The sequence below is a fragment of the Nomascus leucogenys genome, chromosome 12 (genome assembly GCF_006542625.1).
Source record: "Nomascus leucogenys isolate Asia chromosome 12, Asia_NLE_v1, whole genome shotgun sequence".
In the NCBI taxonomy this organism is placed as follows: domain Eukaryota; kingdom Metazoa; phylum Chordata; class Mammalia; order Primates; family Hylobatidae; genus Nomascus; species Nomascus leucogenys.
Genome location: NC_044392.1, coordinates 66,439,587 through 66,457,875, shown reverse-complemented (window position 1 = coordinate 66,457,875; position 18,289 = coordinate 66,439,587). Strand labels below are relative to the sequence as shown.

Below are 18,289 nucleotides of genomic sequence, written 5' to 3'. Positions count from 1 at the left end.
CAGCAGGCTCTGGTCTAGTGACGTCTCCTCTTTTGGTGGCACCCAATTAGACCAAAGTAACTGGGGCTCATTAGCAATTCTGGAGCAAACTCAAAAGGTGAGAGATAGTGGCTTCCACAAAGCTGTTTCCATTTGCTCTCCTACCATCTGTGACCCAAACAGGCTTCCTGTCAGGAGTTGAGGGCCATATGCTTCGCTTTCTTAACTATCAGCTTCTTGTTGAACAAACTTGCACCTCTATCCCTCTTCAGAGAGTCACACACTACATTTACATCCCCTAGAAAAATACCTTGGGTACAACTGAACATTTAATTTTTACCTGATTCCTGGATGCCCTAGGGATCATCTGTGGGTCTCAGGCTGAGATTCCCTGCCCTCAGAGATTATTCTTGAAGTACTTACACCTGCCCTGGATGAAAAGGAGAAGAAAATCTGAGGTCTTGCTCCCAAACTTGTTTTCCCGTTAGCTAAAGGGTCAAGCGTCGGGGGTGAGGTGTGAGAGGTTGAGGAGGAAAAAGGACCAGTATTGCTTTTTTAATGCGATGGCGGGGGCGAGGGGGGCGGCGGGAAATGGAGTAGGCAGACTTTTGTCTCTTGATTGTGTGAGGGTGGGAAGAAATGTTATCAGCTAAGAAGATGAAAGAAATGGATGATTAAGGTACTTTCCAGACCTTAGCAAGGAAGATGACAGCTCTGATGAGAAATCTCCCTATGCCGAGGCTTCAGAAGCAGCCCTTCCAGCAGAGAAAGTATTCATTAGAAAAAGAAGGCAAAGTGATAGATGGAGTCAGGGTCCAGCCAGGGTTTGGGAAGAGGCTGTACAGGGTATCGATCGCAGTTCTCAAGAGAAGAGAGACGGATCAGCAGAGATGCTGCAAACACCAGCTGCCTCGGGGCCACCCCAGTTCCAGGGCTGGCTCTGGCTCGGAGACAGCCTTCTGTCATCGTGACAGGTGATCTTGGTCAGCTTGGCCAGGTCCTCTCAAATCCAGACAACGCCACGCCAACCCTCTGCTCTGCATCAAGGCAGCGTGGGTTTCCCACAGAGGAGGCACGACACGGGAGCCGAGGCCCTCCCCCACATCACCCCTGTGTCCTTCAGCACATCCTACAGACTCCCTCCCCTTGCCCTTCTGATTCACAGCGCCCACCTCCCTGCACCTACCCTATTCGATCTACAAGGGAGCGGAATCGGCTTCGTGGCCGCCAGCCCGGGAAGGGGCGCCAGCCAGCTGGCGGACGCACGGCTTAGAGGGGCGTCTGGGCAGAGAGAGGTTTGGGGCTGGGGAGAGGTGCAGTGAGCTTGGGAGAGTGGACTGGTGGCACAAATAATGTGTGCATAAGGGTTAGAAGAGGAGATCCTGGAGCTTTGGTCTTCTCTTTTCCCCCTGCAATTGTGCATTTCGGAGGGACTCTTGCTGCAACCTCGGTAGGCAATAGCATCCGCCCCAAGACTACACTTCCCAGAAGGCTGTGCGGGAGGCGGGGGGGCGGGGAACAGGCAACCTGTCTTGCGCTTGCGCAAAGACTGAGCTGGAAAGGCAGGTGGGGAGGAAAGGGGAGGCGTGCCCGCGACGGGGCGAGGGGGAGGGGGCCGCGCGGCGGCGGCGCCAGGGCGGGCGCGCGTCCGCGGCGGTGATGGCGGTGCGTGAACGCGCGGCGGCAGCAATGGCCGCTCTGGAGCGGCGGGTGCCGAGTCTCGATGACTTCGCGGGACAGAGCTGGAGCTCATGGGTGGAGCGGGCCGACCTGCCCGCGGCTGACGGTGAGTGAAGCCACCCTAAAGTCCGGGGACCCCATCACTATCTCCCCTCCCCCCTTCCGGGCCCCCGCCAGCTGAGGGGAGCTGCCGACTGGAGCCGCCGTCCGGCTCCCCGGCCCCCCAAACAAAGGACCCGCCGGGTCCTAGTGCCCGCCCGCTCCGTCACCTTCGCGCCTCCGGGTCCTAGCGCCCGCTCACCGCTCGCAGCCCACCCTGCCCACCTCTGCCTCTGCCAGTCCCCAATACCTGCCCCCATATAGGCTTGCCTTTATCTTTCTCCTTGCCTGCTGCCCCTCAGCTCGCGCCCCTCCTGCACCTGCCTCCGGCTTTCCCTGTCCGCAACAGTCCTCCACGTGTTTCCCACGCACCCCACTTCTGTGCCCCCTTCCTCACCCCCCTTGTTCCTTCGCCTTTTGCCCCACACCTCCTGCTCCTTTTCGGCATTTGCCTGCAGCTGCAGTGCTTTTAGACTCCCGCCCTCTCCGCGTTAGTTCGTCGGTCCATCCATCTATCCTCTCTCCCTCTCTCCATCCTTCGGTCCATCCATCCATGCCTCCAACCCACTGTCCTTTCCCAGGCCTCTTGCCCTGCCTCTTGGCTCTCTGCTCTTACTCTCACCTTCTCTAGGCCCCTGAGTGCCTTAGTGAGCGGGCCTACAGCCCCTTCTTCTGATCTTTGTCTTCTGGGCCCCAGGGAGCACCTGGCCTCGTGGCCTTTCGGGGTGACAGCAGGTATCACGCCCCTGAAGAAGTTTGCAAGTGAGAAGAGGTGGAGGAGGAGACTGCACGGAGGGGTCTCTAATGACACTTGTTCTCCTCTGAGACATCCGACTCCCAGTTTCGTTCTATCCATCATTCCCCGCACTTGCATTTAACGGACTTAGAGTGGGAGCTGCCCCTTGTCTCTTGCGTGCCTAACCCACGACCCCTCATAATCTGGATATTATATAAGATTGTCAACAATCTTCTCATCCTAGAAAGGAGCATGTCTGTTAATGGGCATCAGAGAGCAGACCTAAGTGGGAGCCCAGGCCACCCTGGGGCTGCCCCATGCTGGGTGGGCAAGGATGGGGCCATTGTCAGGGTCTGGGTGCATTGAGAACCGGAAATGGAGTCAGACGGGTTTGGTGACTCAGAATTGATTTTTTTTTTTTTTCCAAGGGACAGGGAGGGGGCGTAGAGGAGGGAGGGGGAGGAGAGAGGTAGGGGGATGGGGAAAAAGCTGCTTTGCACAGCTAAGATGTTTTTGTCATTAACCCAGAAACTGAGGTACAAGGGCAACCCCTGCCCAAAGGCCCTCTAAGAAGGGGAGGGACTTGCATAGCTGACCAAGGAGACTTTGAAGATGCTCAAGGACCAAAGACAGCAGTTTCTCTGCTCTGTGACCATCCTATCAGTGCAGTACCTGAGAAGCTGGGTGTAACTTTGACAATGCTATGGTAACCCAGGTGGAGCAAAATTGAATTCATGGGGGTGGGGACCTGGGAGAGTATCTATTTGGGATGCCACATAGTAGCAGAAAGGACCCATCTGAGAAATCTCAAGAAGAGACTCAGGGACTTATAGAAACATTGATTAAGGACAGTTTCCCCTTTAAATGAGGAAGCAGGCCCAGAAAACAGATGATACTTACCCACAATCACCCAACTAGTTAGCAGTGGAACCCTAAACTGCACCTTGAAGTGAAGGGTCCCATAAGAAAGGTGGATGGATTCTTCTTAGTGGGGCCATCTTAGTCCAGATGCAGCAGGTGAAGGAAGATGGGCATTTGAGAATGACCCACGGAAGGTTCCCCAAGTGGTCCTAGCACCAGGAGCTTGTCACAGAGTGTGGGCTTCATACTGTTGAGCTGCAGGCCCTGCTTGGGGCTTCTGGAAAGGGGACAACCTCTGGGTTGTCTTCTGGGAAGAACAGTCTCTGGTAAGGAGAGGCTGGAGACTCTCTAAAACTGGCCCTGAACCTTCTGAGCTGTGTTTCTCCTCTAGGGGCTGAGCTGGAGGAGAGTAGCAAAAACATGAAGAAGTTGGATGCCATGACCCTCATTAAAGAAGGTGGGAGTCGACACACATTAGGGCTGGGACCCAGGGCAGACAGGACCACGCTCCACTTTTCCGCTACACTACAGAAGGAGGTGGCTGCTTGAAGCAGCTGTCTGGGGACCCTCATTTTGATAGGTCTGAGTTGGCCGGTTGTTCTGGCTCCTGTGACCTGTTGTTGGAGATCCTAATCCTAGGTGATTGCCCACTCACCTGAAAGTGTATACCCTTTGGGACTGCTTAGATTGAACTCTGGAAGCTGGGAGCATTCAGCATGGAGCTTGTTATTATCAGGGGGGAGGTGAAGTGCCTTTGGAGTGTGGGGTGGGAGTGCTCTCCGATCTTCCAGGGAAACCCTGGGATCCTCAGCCCCAGTGACATGGGCTTCTGTCATTGCAGACATGTCCATCTTCGGGCACTGCCCTGCCCATGATGACTTCTATTTGGTTGTGTGTAACCACTGTAGCCAAGTGGTGAAGCCTCAAGCTTTCCAGAAGCACTGCGGTGAGGGGAGCTCTAGGGAGGAGATAAAGGGACAGGGGAAGGTGGTGCATGGAACTCTGAGGACAGGGTCAGTTGGGAGGTCTTGTGGGGTAATGGAGGGTAGTGTTGAGGATAGGAAGGTCCTGGGGGTGGCTTCAGAGCATTGTGGGGAGTCAGGTTATTGTTTGAACAAAATTCTAGCATCCAGTGGAGTTACGGGAGGAGTTAAGAAGTTCAGGAAGCTGGGTCTTGAATTTTGAGTCTTAAAGGCTTAGATTCAAATGGGAAGGAGGCATGTTTACAATCTAATTTATGGAAACTCAGATTCTCTCATGTGAGTCTATGGACAGGGTTAGGTTGGGGAAGGAAGTGGTGATACCACTCACCTCGATTATTCTTTCCACCTCCTGGTGACAGAAAGAAGACATGGGCCACTCAGCAAGCTTTATGCCCGGGCCCCACCCCCACCTCCAGCCCCTGCCAGCTCTCAGAAATGCCATGTAGTGAATGGGCAGGGCCCAGCTTGTAGGGCCCCAGGTTCCACGAAAACCTCCTCCAGGGAGAAGGGCCAGGGGTCCCGGAGCCGTGGCCACCAGCCTCCTGAGAAGACCCAGAAGGACAACCTCTGGTAAGGAGAGGCTGCAAACTTTCTAAGACTGGTCCTGACCCTGACCCATGGATGGGCTGACATCAATACAGGCAGCCCTGGGTCGAGGCATACTCCTTACAGCAGGAGGCAGCTGCCCTGTCTGCAGCTTCCTTCCATATATTCCAGGAAAGATGGGGTCTCCTCTTCCCATGTTTCACACCCCTGCTGGAGCCCACCCAAATTCCATGGCTGGGAAAGAGATGGCTCTGGGCTAGAGTCCAGGCCTCAGGCCTCGCCTCCCCTCCGCTCCCCCAGCCAACCCCCTCTCTCTGTGTGTAGCCTTTTCGTGCCTGTGGTGAATCTGGAGAAGATGTCCAGTCTCCCGAAGCCTGATGGACATGGAATCAGAGTGGCCCCACCCTCTGCTTTTCTCAGCCAGCCAGGGGGCCTCACCAAGGACTCCCCTGGAAAACCTCCCATGGCTCCCCCTTCTAAAGAACCTCCTGGCAGAGAGAACATCGAGATCATCTCCAGTGAGGGGTCCAGTCACTGGGCTGAAGGCAGCCCTCCTGAAAAGGAGCCCAGTGGGACCAGGCTGCCCCCTAAAACCCACCGGAAGATGGCTCGTGAGTAGTTGTGGTCTTGGGGGTCCAGAATGTAGAGTGGGGACTCCTTTGGGCTGCTTTGTCCTTGGGCTGGATGAGGAGGAGGTCAGGTTTATGGGCCTGGCCATCACAGGTTGTAGGGTATAGGAGCCCCGTCACCTCTTGACCTGCTTGCTTCCTGGGAAGCTTCTCTCCATCCTGTGTCTCCTGATCAAGGCTGAGGGAGCCCATGCCCAGGAGGTAAAGTTCTTTCTCACTCTTTTCTCACCTAGATCCAGGGCGCCAGACACATCTCACAGCTGGCTTCTCTGGCCTCCCAGATGCCCATGGCTGCTTTTGTTTCTTGATGTGTGTTGCCCTGCTTTGGGCTTGAAGTCCCAAAAAGTGCACCTGAAATTGGGATAGGGATGGTTCTCACACCCAGCAAAGAGATGTTGATGCCCAGAAGTTTCTCTGGAAAGTACAGCCGCAGGCTGAGGGCTGGAGTCTCTTCTGCCTTAGTACCAGTTCTCAGGCCCTTGGCAGGAAGCAGCCAGATCTCCTGTAAACTCCTGGAAATGGTCTTGAGGTTCATTGGAACTGCTTTCCCCACAGGAAAGGAGTGCGACCTCAACAGGCAGTGTGGGGTAATAAATCCAGAGACCAAAAAGATCTGTACCCGCCTGTTGACCTGCAAGGTAACCCCCTTCCCACTGCATAGTGAGGGAGGACAGCACAGGGCTTGCCCACTCCTTCCCTGGGCAAAGAGAGGAATGTCGATGTTACTGAAGATCCAGCTTAAGGGAGGGCAGTTAGGCCCACCCAAGGGAAGGGGAGATGGGGATGCACCTCCTGGGCAGAAGGTGGGAACAGTGGGAAGGAGGGATTTTCCAGATTCCCCCATCCCAAAAGAGGGTTTTGGCCCCATGGGGGAATGAAACAAAGACACGTGAACACAGCTGCAAATATGCCCACCTCTCTTCCTGCCCCCCAACTTGCCCAGGCCAAAGCACCCTGCCGTCCCTCCCCCCTGCTCAGTTCATACCTACTCCCCAGCTCTCCACTCTGCTGTATTCTAGATCCACTCAGTACACCAACGCCGGGAAGTCCAGGGCCGGGCCAAGGACTTTGACGTGCTGGTGGCAGAGCTGAAGGCCAACTCCCGCAAAGGGGAGTCTCCCAAGGAGAAGAGCCCAGGGCGCAAGGAGCAAGTTCTCGAGCGCCCCTCCCAGGAGCTCCCCTCCTCAGTCCAGGTTGTGGCAGCGGTGGCTGCTCCCAGCAGCACCTTCTCTGTTCGTGCCAAGCAGACCTACCCATACTGTGCACTGCCCAGGTACGTCTAGAATCCAACCCCTACCTCACTTGGCCCCTAAGCCATCAGGGGCCCCTGGAAACAGGCTCAGGGAGTGTCCTGGAAGAGGCACTCACTCAGCCCTGAGTGTGGGGGGATTCCTGGGGCTCCTGACAGTGGTGTGGAAGCAGGAGACTCCCCTGTTCCCAACCAAGCATACCACAGCACCCGAGCCTCTCAGCAGCGTGCCAGATCCAACACTCAGGATATGAACATTTTCCCAGCTGCCTCCAACAGGCCAAAACTTGTCACTGGGGGGCTAAAAGGGTCACACTCCTGGGCAAGGCAGCCCTATGTGTATTCACTCACTGGCCCCTTTGTGTGCAGAGGCTATGCCGGACCCAGGGAGAGCCTGACTTGCTGAAGGAGACACACATGCATCTCTGCCTGTCACACAAGGGGCAGACACAAAACACAGGCTCAGCTCACAGACATGCTCACAGGAATATGTGATGCAAGAAGGGGGTTGAGCGAGTTGACTGGGCTGACCAGAGCTGGGTACAGTTTAACTGCGAAGATTTTCTGGAGGAGGCGGATCTGCAGCAGATTATCCCCTGAGGAGGAAGGGGCTGGGAGGTGAAGGCTGGGGAGAGAATCCCTTGGGAGCGGTCTGTCTGTCTCTTACTCTGTGAGCTTTGTCGTTCCCTCCTGTCCTTCCCTTCCCTCTGTCCTCTTCTGATTGCCCTGCAGGGTGTTTGCCCTGGTGCTCTTTGAGCTCGGCAGGTTCAAGGATGCCCCTACTCTGACCCCACAACAGTCACATTCCCCTGGCATCCCTTTTGGCCCTTCCAGGTCCCAGGCCTCCTCCGAGAGTGAACTGGATGATGAAGGCCCCTGTGGTGGTGACGGGGACCCAGGCCTGTTCCCCTTCCCCATGCCCCGGGGTGGGGCCCAGGCCTCCAGCGAAGAGAGTGAGGAGGAGGGGACATCTGACGACCTCCACCCACCCCCTGACTGCCATTATGCAACCCGGCCCCCACGGCCACAGGCGGTAAGGACCTGGAATAGGGGCCTAGGGAGGGGTTGGCCCAGCACTCCTGGCCCACAATATGGGGAGGAGGCCAGATCCTGTGTACAGATGCCCTCTGTGCACCCCAGACCCTGCCAGCCATGCACCTTCCTTCTGCCTTTAGTTCTGCACCTTTGGGAGCCGGCTGGTGAGCCCAGGATGCTATGTGTTTAGCCGCCGGCTGGACCGGTTCTGCTCTGCACTCAGCTCCATGCTGGAGCGGCACCTCAGCTCGCACATGTGGAAGTAAGTCTCTTGGGCCCAGAATGGAAGTTCTAGAATGGAAATTCCCAGGCTCCAGACATACCTGGGCTTCAGAAGCCCTGAGCTTTCCTGTATACCCATAGGTGTGCCTTGGCTATTTGCCAGCAGGACCCCAGATAGGGAGTAGCATGAAAAGGAGGTGGGAAAACTTGGCAGCCTAGAGCTTGGCTAAGGCAGGGCATGGAAGGGCGGTCTGGGGGTGAATCTAGACTCTCATCCATCACTTCCAGTACCTTTTGGGTAACTAGGGATAGGGGATGCCCAAACCAAGATTTAAAATGAAGTTCCTAGTGGGCTACCTCCTAGTTCTTATGTACTAGCTAATTCTTTTCCACAGGCACACCCATGTCTTCTTCCTAACCCGCAGTTCCAGCATCTCCCAGCAGATGGCAGCAACTCTGGGGCTCTGCTGGCCATTTCTAGGTGGGGCAGAGAGACTGGAGTGTGTCTTGTGTTGGGGGAAGCTCTCTTGCTTGCTTGGCAGTCACAGTGGGGCTTTCTTTTTGCTGCAGGAAGATCCCACCGGCAGCTGAACCTCCAGCTCACCTTGTCAACTCCCCGTTATCTGCTCCCCTGAGCCCATCCTCTACAGGCACCTGCCCCCGCCTTCCAGGTCCACCCCTGAGACCTGCCTGCCCAGCCTCCACGCCCCCCACCAAGGACAACCTTGTCCCCAGCTACCCTGCAGGCTCCCCCAGCGTGGCAGCTGCCTGTAGCCAGGCAGAGTGCATGGGCGGGAGCCAGGCTATCACCTCACCACTGCCTGCCAACACGCCATCCCCGTCCTTCAGCAAGTTACCGCCTTCCAAGGCCAGTAAGTCATCCAAAGGCAAGGACGGGGTGGAGGTGGAGGCCCCTTCTCGAAAGCGGAAGTTATCCCCTGGCCCCACCACTCTGAAACGGACCTGCATCCTGGAGCCCACTGGAAAAGGCAAACCCTCTGGCTGTCGGGGCCTCTCGGCCAAAACTAAAACAGCCCTGAGCATGGGGCTTAATGGGACAATGGGGCCAAGAGTGAAGCGGGCAGGGCACCTGGACTGTCGTGGCTCCCCTCATCAGCTCCCCACACCAGTCAAGGCTTCTCAGCTGGAGAACCGGGGAGCAGCTGGACACCCAGCCAAGGCCCTGCCAACCAACTGCCTCTCTGAGGAGGAGGTGGCCAAGAAGCGGAAAAACCTGGCCACTTACTGCCGGCCAGTGAAGGCCAAGCACTGTCAGGCTGGTGCCCCTGCTGATGTGGCCTGCTCTGTGCGCCGCAAGAAGCCAGGCCCGGCCCTGGCCTTTGAGGAGAAGTGCTCTACACTGAAGGTACCAGCCAGCCTCCCTGAAGATTGATGAGGGTGGGGCACACGGGGTACCTGATACAGAGAAGATGCTACATTGGTGTTTGTGCAGGGAAAGGGAGGAAGGGGGAGTTGAGAGAGTTCCTGGACTGTTTTCTTTAGGAAGAGGTAGGTCAGTTCTTAGCAAAGTGACTCTAGCTTTTTGCCTGGTGAACCTTCCCCTATCCCTAACCCTTTCCCTTGGGCTGAGGAGATGCGGCACCCTTCCACCCCTGCTTTTGCTATAATCAAAGGGCTACTTCTTTCTGAATTGGCTGTGACCCTCATTCCAGGTACTGGAGCTACCTCTGTTCCCTGAAGGAAAGGGAGTTTGAGTCCCTGGGTCACAGCCTAACATGCCGAGCAGCAAGGTGGGTGGGCTGGTCTCACTGGTTTTTCCTCTGGGCATCAGGGCCTTGAAGGGCAGGCACACAATCCCATGTCCACTTATGCACATGTGCCCACCTTCAGGTGTGCAGGTGACAGGCAAGTTCTCCAGGGTTTCCAGTAAAGCCTGCAGCCAGTTTTATTTGCCTCTTCTGGTGGGAGCCCTGGTGTAGTGTGCCATGTGCTCTCCATATGATCTCTGCCAGGAGGGACTTACTGGAGGTGGGATGGGGGTGCTCTCCTGGGTTAGATGTGGGCCTAATCATAAACCCTGTGTGTTCTCCAGCTTCACTACCCAGGCTGCCCCTGGTGAGCTGGCATTCATCTTCCCCCTTGCTCAGTTTTATTCACCAGGCCAGCAGAAGGAAATCAAGCTTTAGCCCCTGTAGTCCACACAGTTCACTGGGTAGGAGAGCTGGTAGGCCCCCACCCTGACCCTTTCTCTTGCCTCTTGTCTTCCTGCAGTCAAAAGCCCATTAACGAGAAAGTGCCTGCCCACTGCAACGGAGCCGCCAGCACCTCCTCCCCTCCAGATCCGGGCCCCAGGCTGCTGCCGCTTTTTATAACTTTATATTATTTTTTTTAAGAAAAAAAGCTCTTTAAAATACCTCAAGACTGTCTCCCTGTTCTGTTGCTGCTATGAAAATATAAAAACAGAAACATAGCAAAGGAAGGAAAAAAATAACAAAATGAGTGTCCTTACTGTCCCCAGCCCTACCCTGGGAGGCTGAGATGATAGGCAGCCAGACTCCAGCTCACATAACTTGCCTGCAAAAGTGTCTTATGCTCATTATTATTATTATTGTCATCTTGTCATTTTCAGTAGTGTGAAAAATGTTTGTGTCACTGGGGTAGTCTTTCCAGACAGGATGATGAGGCGTGTGGCTCTGAATGAGTAAGGCTTCCTGAGTCTTGACAGCAGAGACGACTATGGTCCCATTGGGAAGAGAAACTTGAGAGGGGGAGCTGCACTTCTGGCTTTTTCTAGGATCCTTGCCCTGAGGGTCTGGGAATTGGCTTGTGACCCTTTTCTGGTCCTTCAGCAACCCTAGGCGTCCATCCCTCCCTGAATTATTGCCTGCTTTTCTTCAGCTGTTCCTGCAGCCTCATTTTCTCAGCCACTTAGGGAGCTCGAGCTGGGTTGGTCACTGCTGTTGGGATGTTCCTGTTTTCTATTGGACAGCCTTCCTTCCCTGCCTGTGGGTTTGCCTTTAAGGAAGGGGTAGAACCTTTCCCAGGGAGGCCTCCTTGGGTTGAACCACCCCTTTTTTAGAGGCAGGAAGGGAAAAGGCATCATCACTTGCAGAACTGGTGGTGTGGGAGGCCACAGGAGTGTGGGAGGCCTTGGTCCTTCAGGATCACCTGGATCTTCAGGGCTGAGCAGCTGCTGAGGAGGCGGCAGGGCTGGGAGTGCCCTAGTTATTCCATTTATCTCGCTGGGGACCACTCCCTGCAGATGCGAGAGGAGACTTGCATCTCTCTCCTTTGGTCCACCAGGTTCAAGGCACTATATTTTGGCCATGTCCTTTCCTATTCTCCTTGCCCTTAGGCAGGGAGGAAGCTTGTTCCCTGAACAAGACAAAAGGAGGTGACAGGAGACAGTGCGCAGCCAGGGAAATCCAGTACTACTAGAAATCGGCTCCAAACACTGGTTTCACACTCTTGGTTCAGCGTACCAAGTGTGTGATTTGGGGTTTCACTGAAATCGTTTGCCACAAATGTAATTTCCACAGGCTGCTTGGGATTTAGGCCCCTGTAGACAGACACAGATACAAATGAAGGTGGGCTGGGAACTGTTCGGTCCCCTTCTGCCTCCGGGCTCTCGCGGGAGCGGGCCTCTCCGGGGCACTCGCGCTTCCCCCCCAGCCCCCAGAGGGCGCTGTGGGCCACTCCGCCGCACTGCCGGCGGCGTCCCCGGGGAGGAGCCTCTCCTGCAGCCGCCGCCGCCTCCGCGATCGCAAACCCGGAAGACGTGTTCGGGCAGCTGGAGTGTACGGGCCCGCCGGCCACGGCCATGCAGACCCTGGAGGTAGGTCTGGTTCCCGCTCCAGCTGGGGAGCCGAGACTGACCCGCTGGCTGCGGAGAGGCAGTGGGATCTTGGCGCACCTGGTAGCTTTGGGCTTCAGCATCTTTCTGACAGCGCTGTCCCGGCCAGGAACCAGTGAGTGTGCGGGGCGGGGTTGCGGAAGGGGGCGGAGCGGAGATGCTGGAGGGGCAGCGCTTGGGAGCGCCGGGAGACTTGGAGGAGGGACCCCAGCAGTAGAGGGGGAAGAGAAACAGTGGAGGGATTTTGAGGGCCTGGTGGGGCGAGGCCCCAGGGATCCTGGAATAATGGGGTTTTGGGTGCTGTGGGGGAAGGGCAGACGATTGAACAGACCGAACTACTTCCTCAGAAACAGGTCCCCTGATGGAGGATAGAAGTGAAGGAGGCCGGGCGCGGTGGGTCATGCCTGAAATCCCAGCACTTTGGGAGGCCGACGCGGGTGGATCACTTGAGGTCAGGAGTTCGAGACCAGCCTGGCCAACATGGTGAAACCCCGTCTCTACTAAGAATACAAAAATTAGTCAGGCGTGATGGCGCGCCCTGTAGTTCCAGCTACTTGGGAGGCTGAGGGAGAAGAATCGCTTGAACCCAGGAGGTGGAGGCTGCAGTGAGCCAGGATTGCGCCACTGCACTCCACCCTGTGCGACAGAGCGAGACTCCGTCTCAAAATAAAATAAAATAAAATAAAAAGGGCAGAGGACTGGGCTGCCAGCTGAGAGGTGCTGAACGGGGAACCCGGGCCAAACTGTTGTATGTGTGTGGATAGGGAGGCCCTCTTGGTTGTTCACCCTGGGGCTCCTTGGCTGCTCCACTTTGTCCTTAGTTCCTGTGCCCGATTAGGATTGGGGATGGTACTTTTCTCCTGTGGCTAGATTCCTTGGGTTCCACCTAGCTACAGGGGCAGGAACAATGGTACCAAGCCCTCAGCCTGTTCTCTTTGATTCTTAGGTCTTTTCTCCTGGCACCCTGTATTCATGGCCTTGGCGGTGAGTTTAGGCTTCTATCTGATTTGTTTGGGTATGCCTCACCTCATTCTCCCAGGGAAGCACCCAGCTTTCAGAAAGCTCAGCCTTTCTAAGGCTAAGACAGGTGGAGGAAACATCTGGGGTTCAACTTTCCCTGCAGCCTATGGGATTGGGAAACCTGGAGGGCTGGGCCATAGGCAGTTGTCAGATGGTTGAAAAGGGTGGGAGGGCATGGAAGATATTTCTTTCTCCATTGGGGCCTGAAAGGAGAAGGGGGGAGAGGTGTTATCCAGTCATCTCCCGACTTGTCCCCAAAGTTCAGGAAGAAGTTTAACATTTGCTGTTCCACTGGTCAAGAAACGGGAGTCATTGTAGAGGTTGGGATGGGGAGATGTCAACCTGAATGAGGAGACGTGCACTCAAGTGCTGATTCCCAATTGTTCCCAGAAATGTTGAGCTGTGAGGCTGGTGGTCCTGGCTGAACTTATTTAACCCTTACCCTTTGTCCTCTTTGTTAGGATGTATGAGAGCACCTCCTTTTTCTCAGGCCTCCAAGCCAGACATGAGGCTTACTGGCTCTCTCCTATATTCACAGTTCTGCCTCTGCATGGCTGAAGCCATCCTACTCTTCTCACCTGAACACTCCCCGTTCTTCTTCTGCTCCCGAAAAGCACGGATCCGGCTCCACTGGGCAGGGCAGACCCTAGCCATCCTCTCTGCAGCTCTGGGCCTGGGCTTCATCATCTCCAGCAGGACCCGCAGTGAGCTGCCTCATCTGGTGTCCTGGCACAGCTGGGTAGGAGCCCTGACACTGCTGGCCACTGGTGTCCAGGCACTGTGTGGGCTCTGCCTCCTTTGTCCCCGGGCAGCCAGGGTCTCAATGGTGGCTCGCCTCAAGCTCTACCATCTGACATGTGGACTGGTGGTCTACCTGATGGCTACAGTAACGGTGCTTCTGGGCATGTACTCAGTATGGTTCCAGGCCCAGATCAAAGGTGTGGCCTGGTACCTGTGCCTGGCACTGCCCGTCTATCCAGCTCTGGTGATCATGCACCAGATCTCCAGATCCTACTTGCCGAGGAAGAAAATGGAAATGTGAGTTCCTGCGAACTCTGAATCTAGGTGGGACGCTTGCCTTGAACATCGTGGTTCCTTTGGTGATCTATAAGGGATCTATTTCAGAAGTGGTCAGGTTTTTGCACTTCTTGGCTGGTCTAGGGACTGCAGAAACCAAAGCTGCTATTGTTGAGGAATAATTCAGTGGGTCAAAATGGGGAAATGTACTGGGTATGAGTGGAAGGTGATGGAGAGCCTGATCCTGAAGCCTCTACTTGATGAGAGACAGAGTTTTGGGTGGTGATAGTGATGTGCTGGTGGTCATTTCTTGCTTGTGTGCCTGATGAAAAATTGGGTTCCTGTAAGTTATGAATGGCATCCATGGATATTTGGGTTACTTTTAAGAAAGCAGTGTGATGTAGTGGAGAGAGCCCATGGGTCTTATTTATGGGATATGGTCCTCTTAGGCTCTATTGTACAACCTTAGGTACATTCCATATCTTAAGACCACCGTTTCTTCATCTGTGAAATGTTTCTAAACAATCTCTAAGTCCCTTCCTTCTCTAATACACAGCGTCTGTCAGGTCGATGTCTCAGAACGCGCTCCCAGCTGTGGACCATGTGGACCACTTAGCAGGCTCGGGGTAGTTCTTTACTCTCCCTTTACTCCCCTGGAGGGACAGCTCTGTCCTTGAGGCCCTTCAGAAATTTGTGCTGATTTGGTCCCTGTGCCAGGGCACAGGGGGTCAGGCACTGTGGAGAGAAGGGACTCAGGTGAGGGTCTTCTGGACTCTAAGACGGTAAAGGCACTAAAGTCACTTTAAAGCTTTTGGAGAAGCAGGAGGGCATTGTCTTAACCAAGTCGAAGGCTCCTGGCTGGGCTGCCTAGCCCAGCTAAGATCTTCCTTCAGCCCACCTCAGGATCTGGGCTTGAGGGCTGCAGGGCCTGCGTGTGCTCCCTCCCCCGAAATCACTTCTCAGGGCAAAGGAGCCCCAGGCGTCTCATGCCTTGCCCTTCTTAGGGCTCAGGTTCTTGCCTTAGCACATAGCTTCTGGGAGCTTTTTTGAAGCTTTTCATAAGGGCCAAGGAAGTGGGGCAGGGCTTTTCTGATCCAAAGAAAACAGTTTCTCTGGTTACCCCTCTTCCCTTGTTATCTAAGCTTTCCTCAGTTGTCATCTCTTGCCAGCTCTTTGGTCCAAGAGGGGGCTGAGTTTGGTGCCAGCTGGCAAATGAGGGCTGGACTCTCTTCCTTACAGAGACCACCACCCTCCTTGCTGCAGCTGAAAGTAGTTCCCCAGGCTGCCCTCGGTGGTGAGGACTGGATGCTAGACTGCTTAGCTGTGGTCTGGGCTCAGTTGAGAAGATAGGATCTCCCTAGATCCTGGCAAGGCCTGACAACAGCTGAGCCAGGAAAGTGCTGCTGAGGCAAGTAGACATAGCTCACAGGGAACTCTGGGAAGCCTGGGGTGTAGGCGCTGGAGCTCCAGTTCCCAGGAGCAGGGGCAGGTGTTCCTAGATGTTAGTGTTGTGGATGTCCTGGGTCTTCTGAAGATTCAGGTCCTCCTCTCCGGGTAGCTCAGAAGTAAGGAGGTTGGTTTGATTCATAGTACAAGAATGGGGACAGCAAAGGCAGAAGTGTCCTCTCCATGTACCTCATTATGCCCCTCCTCGGGGAGATTGCATCTCCAGGACAAGCATCTAAAGGAGGCCCCTGCTGTGCAGAAGGGTATTGTTCCTTTCTCTTTCATTGTCCTCCCTCCTCTCAAACTCTCCAGTGTGGTGTGAACTCAGAAGAAACGGTTACTGGGGCTGCATGGAGAATCTCACCTGCGGTGATTTTGATCCAGGGACTGCGTCTCCTCTTTCCTCATCACAGCCAGTGCTGAGAGGCTCACTCTACCTGCCGCAGGGTAGGAGGGCCAGGCAAAGTTCACCAGCTTGCTCTAAGAGCAAGCAGGCAATGCCGTAAAGCCTGAGCCTGCCTGAGGTGCTGCCTCCTCCCAGGTGGTGCGGGGGCTGGTGGGCGGGCGGGCAGGCGTGCTGACAGCCGGCAGTTTGCGTGGGCTGTGCCATCTGATGTCTATTCCCAGCCCTGGGAGGAAGGGGGAGTCATTTATATTCTGCAGGAGGAAGGGGCCCCAGCTGTCGCCTTTCTGACCAGCAGGCCTGGAGGGCAGGGGCACAGAGCAGAGAGGAGGGCACTGGTGGTCTCCTGCTTAGCCTGGTCTGACTGCAGTGTAGGGAATAGGTCACCAGGAGGAGCCCTTCATCCTGGCAGGCTGGATTGTGGAGGGACTTCCCTCCCCCCTTTTCCATTTCTCCCTCCATCACCACCTGCCCTCACATCCTGGGGCAGCAGCTGGACAGCCATTAGACCTCAGTGCCAGGGCACTCTTCCTCCAGCTGGGATCTCAGTGGCTCCCAGGTGCATGGGCTCCTGCTTGTGTGTTCCCTCCTCCGCCATCCTCTGTTCCCCGCACCTCCCTTATTCTGCTCATGTCTGGGGTATTCACTTGGCTCCTCAGCAAGGAAGCAAATGCCTTGGAGGAGAAGCACATGGTTGCCCTTTTGTCCTTGCTCCCTGGCTAGGGAAAGCTGCTAGTGGTCAGCCTGTTTTGCCTTTTTTTAAAAAAAAAAAAAAAGCCAGGGCAGGGTGCTTAGATTTTAAAAATTTGCCTGTCATTTGTGCAAATTTTCATATCAAGCTAAGTCCTGATTCCAAATTTGATTATATTCCAAATTTGATTATATTCAGATTCAACCTTGAGGACATTAGAAATATAGATGGCTTCTGTATCCAAATCTGAATGGAAATGAGATTACCCTTCTGGGTTCAGATGCCCCTCCCAAGCCCCTGTCTTTTCTGTAACCACCCCTCCTCTGAGCCCCGTCGTGGCTGGGGTTGGTATGGAATGGGAGGAGCTCTGTGTCTGGGGAAGTCCTCCAGCCTCACCTTCTTGGCTCTTAAGTGGTAGGCTGTTACCACTTGCCAGCCTGGGCCTCCTGTCTTCCCACCCTTTCACAAGGCAGGCTGCCCTTCCGTACTCACTAGCCCATCCCTTCTTTCTCATCGTCCCACCCTTCCACCCCTGTGCATGGCTGCTGTAGGTCTGGTTTTTTTTTTTTTTTTTTTTAAGAGGGAGTCTCACTCTGCCGCCAGGCTGGAGTGCAGTGGCACAATCTTGGTTCACTGCAACCTCTGCCTCCCGGGTTCAAGAGATTCTCCTGCCTCAGCCTCCCGAGTAGCTGGTACTACAGGCACGTGCCACAGTGCCAAGCTAATTTCTGTATTTTTAGTAGAGATGGGGTTTCACCATGTTGGCCAGGATCTCTTGACCTCGTGATCTGCCCGCCTCAGCCTCCCAAAGTGCTGTGATTACAGGCGTGAACCACCGTGCCTAGCCAGGTCTTGTTTTTAAAACCTCACTGTGGGAGATTCAGGCATCCTCCCTAAGCCAGCTGGCCGCTGTGCTAAAGCCTGTTCAGAGTTAATAATAATCATTAGCTGAATGGTGCTGGGGCCTTTCAGCTTCAGATCTCTAAGCACTTGCAGGCTGAGTCAGTCAGCCCTCACCTTCCTCCTCCTTCCTGGGCTGCAGAGTGTAACAGAATGGGAAAGCACTGTGGGAAGGAAGTCAGGAATCTTGCTGCTAGCCACGCCTTGCAGTGACTGTCGTCTGGGAGTGGGCACTGAGTCCTCTCAGTAAACTAATAAGGCTTGCACCTGACAAAGGTCAAGATATGTAGGGAACACAGTGTATGCTAGGCTGAGACCTATGGTGGTGGCAGGGGTGGCTGTTGAGCCTGAACTTCTAGTACTCCTGCCCTTCCTTCTGTTTACCTGTCTTGGCCTCCAGGGGGCACCCCTGGTCTTGATGCCTCAAGCCCAGCATTTCTGGGTCGCCTCTGCAAGCTCAGAGAGCAGGGAGGCTTCTGGTAGTGCTCCTGATGCACCTGTGTCTGGGTGGCACAAAGATCCTGTGTAACATGAAATGAAAGGTGCATCGGCTTGGGGGCTGGGAAACCTGCAGTATGGGTTTACTCCGTCCCTATCACTGGTGTGGCTGTGGGCAAACCACTTATTGCCTAACCTACCTCACAGGGATGTTGTGAGGGTTTGATGAGAGAATGAATGTTAATAGGAATTGGAAAATTCAAAGCATTAAACACATGTAAACAGGTGGTATTATTATGTTCTTGTCCTTCTCTTTCACTGAGCCAGGCTTTGGGCTTAATGCTTCTTAGGCAATAAACAGTTATGGATAATGACAGTTAGGGGATCTAAGTCTCAGAGAGTTGTTCTGGCCATCATAAGAAAACATAGACACATTTCTTCCTTCCAGATGCAAGGTCAGCTCTTACCAACTCCTGCCAGAAATGCCACCAAGGCCATGACTAGTGAAGTTTGCCGTAAGTGCTGCCTACCTGGTGTTCCC

The 18,289-nt window shown here is 54.8% G+C and overlaps 2 protein-coding genes across 11 annotated transcripts; both read left to right on the top strand.

The window, feature by feature from the left end:
- The first annotated feature begins 1,594 nt into the window (after positions 1-1,594).
- Positions 1,595-10,468, top strand: ATXN7L2 (ataxin 7 like 2). Of its 6 annotated transcripts, none has more exons than XM_030824899.1 (12): positions 1,595-1,765; positions 3,747-3,812; positions 4,197-4,301; positions 4,698-4,908; positions 5,209-5,495; positions 6,069-6,151; positions 6,533-6,786; positions 7,597-7,795; positions 7,938-8,059; positions 8,590-9,385; positions 9,693-9,770; positions 10,252-10,468. In XM_030824899.1, the coding sequence occupies exons 1-11, from the start codon at positions 1,639-1,641 to the stop codon at positions 9,732-9,734; spliced, it is 2,292 nt and encodes a 763-aa protein (XP_030680759.1). In that variant the 5' UTR covers positions 1,595-1,638; the 3' UTR covers positions 9,735-9,770; positions 10,252-10,468. The 6 variants fall into 6 exon arrangements, with proteins under 6 accessions (XP_030680759.1, XP_030680760.1, XP_030680763.1 ...); XM_030824903.1 differs by lacking the exon at positions 1,595-1,765 and adding an exon at positions 2,985-3,200 and having other exon boundaries at positions 10,252-10,393; XM_030824902.1 differs by lacking the exon at positions 1,595-1,765 and adding an exon at positions 2,985-3,209 and having other exon boundaries at positions 10,252-10,393.
- A 1,234-nt stretch (positions 10,469-11,702) lies between these two features.
- Positions 11,703-18,045, top strand: LOC100581602 (cytochrome b561 domain-containing protein 1). 5 transcript variants are annotated; one of them, XM_030824898.1, is made up of 4 exons: positions 11,721-11,948; positions 12,181-12,284; positions 12,780-12,817; positions 13,392-13,503. In XM_030824898.1, the coding sequence occupies exons 1-4, from the start codon at positions 11,801-11,803 to the stop codon at positions 13,501-13,503; spliced, it is 402 nt and encodes a 133-aa protein (XP_030680758.1). In that variant the 5' UTR covers positions 11,721-11,800. The 5 variants fall into 5 exon arrangements, with proteins under 5 accessions (XP_003267945.2, XP_003267948.1, XP_030680758.1 ...); XM_003267897.3 differs by lacking the exon at positions 12,181-12,284 and having other exon boundaries at positions 11,703-11,815; positions 13,392-18,039; XM_012500388.2 differs by lacking the exon at positions 12,181-12,284 and having other exon boundaries at positions 13,392-18,045.
- The last annotated feature ends 244 nt before the right edge of the window (positions 18,046-18,289 follow it).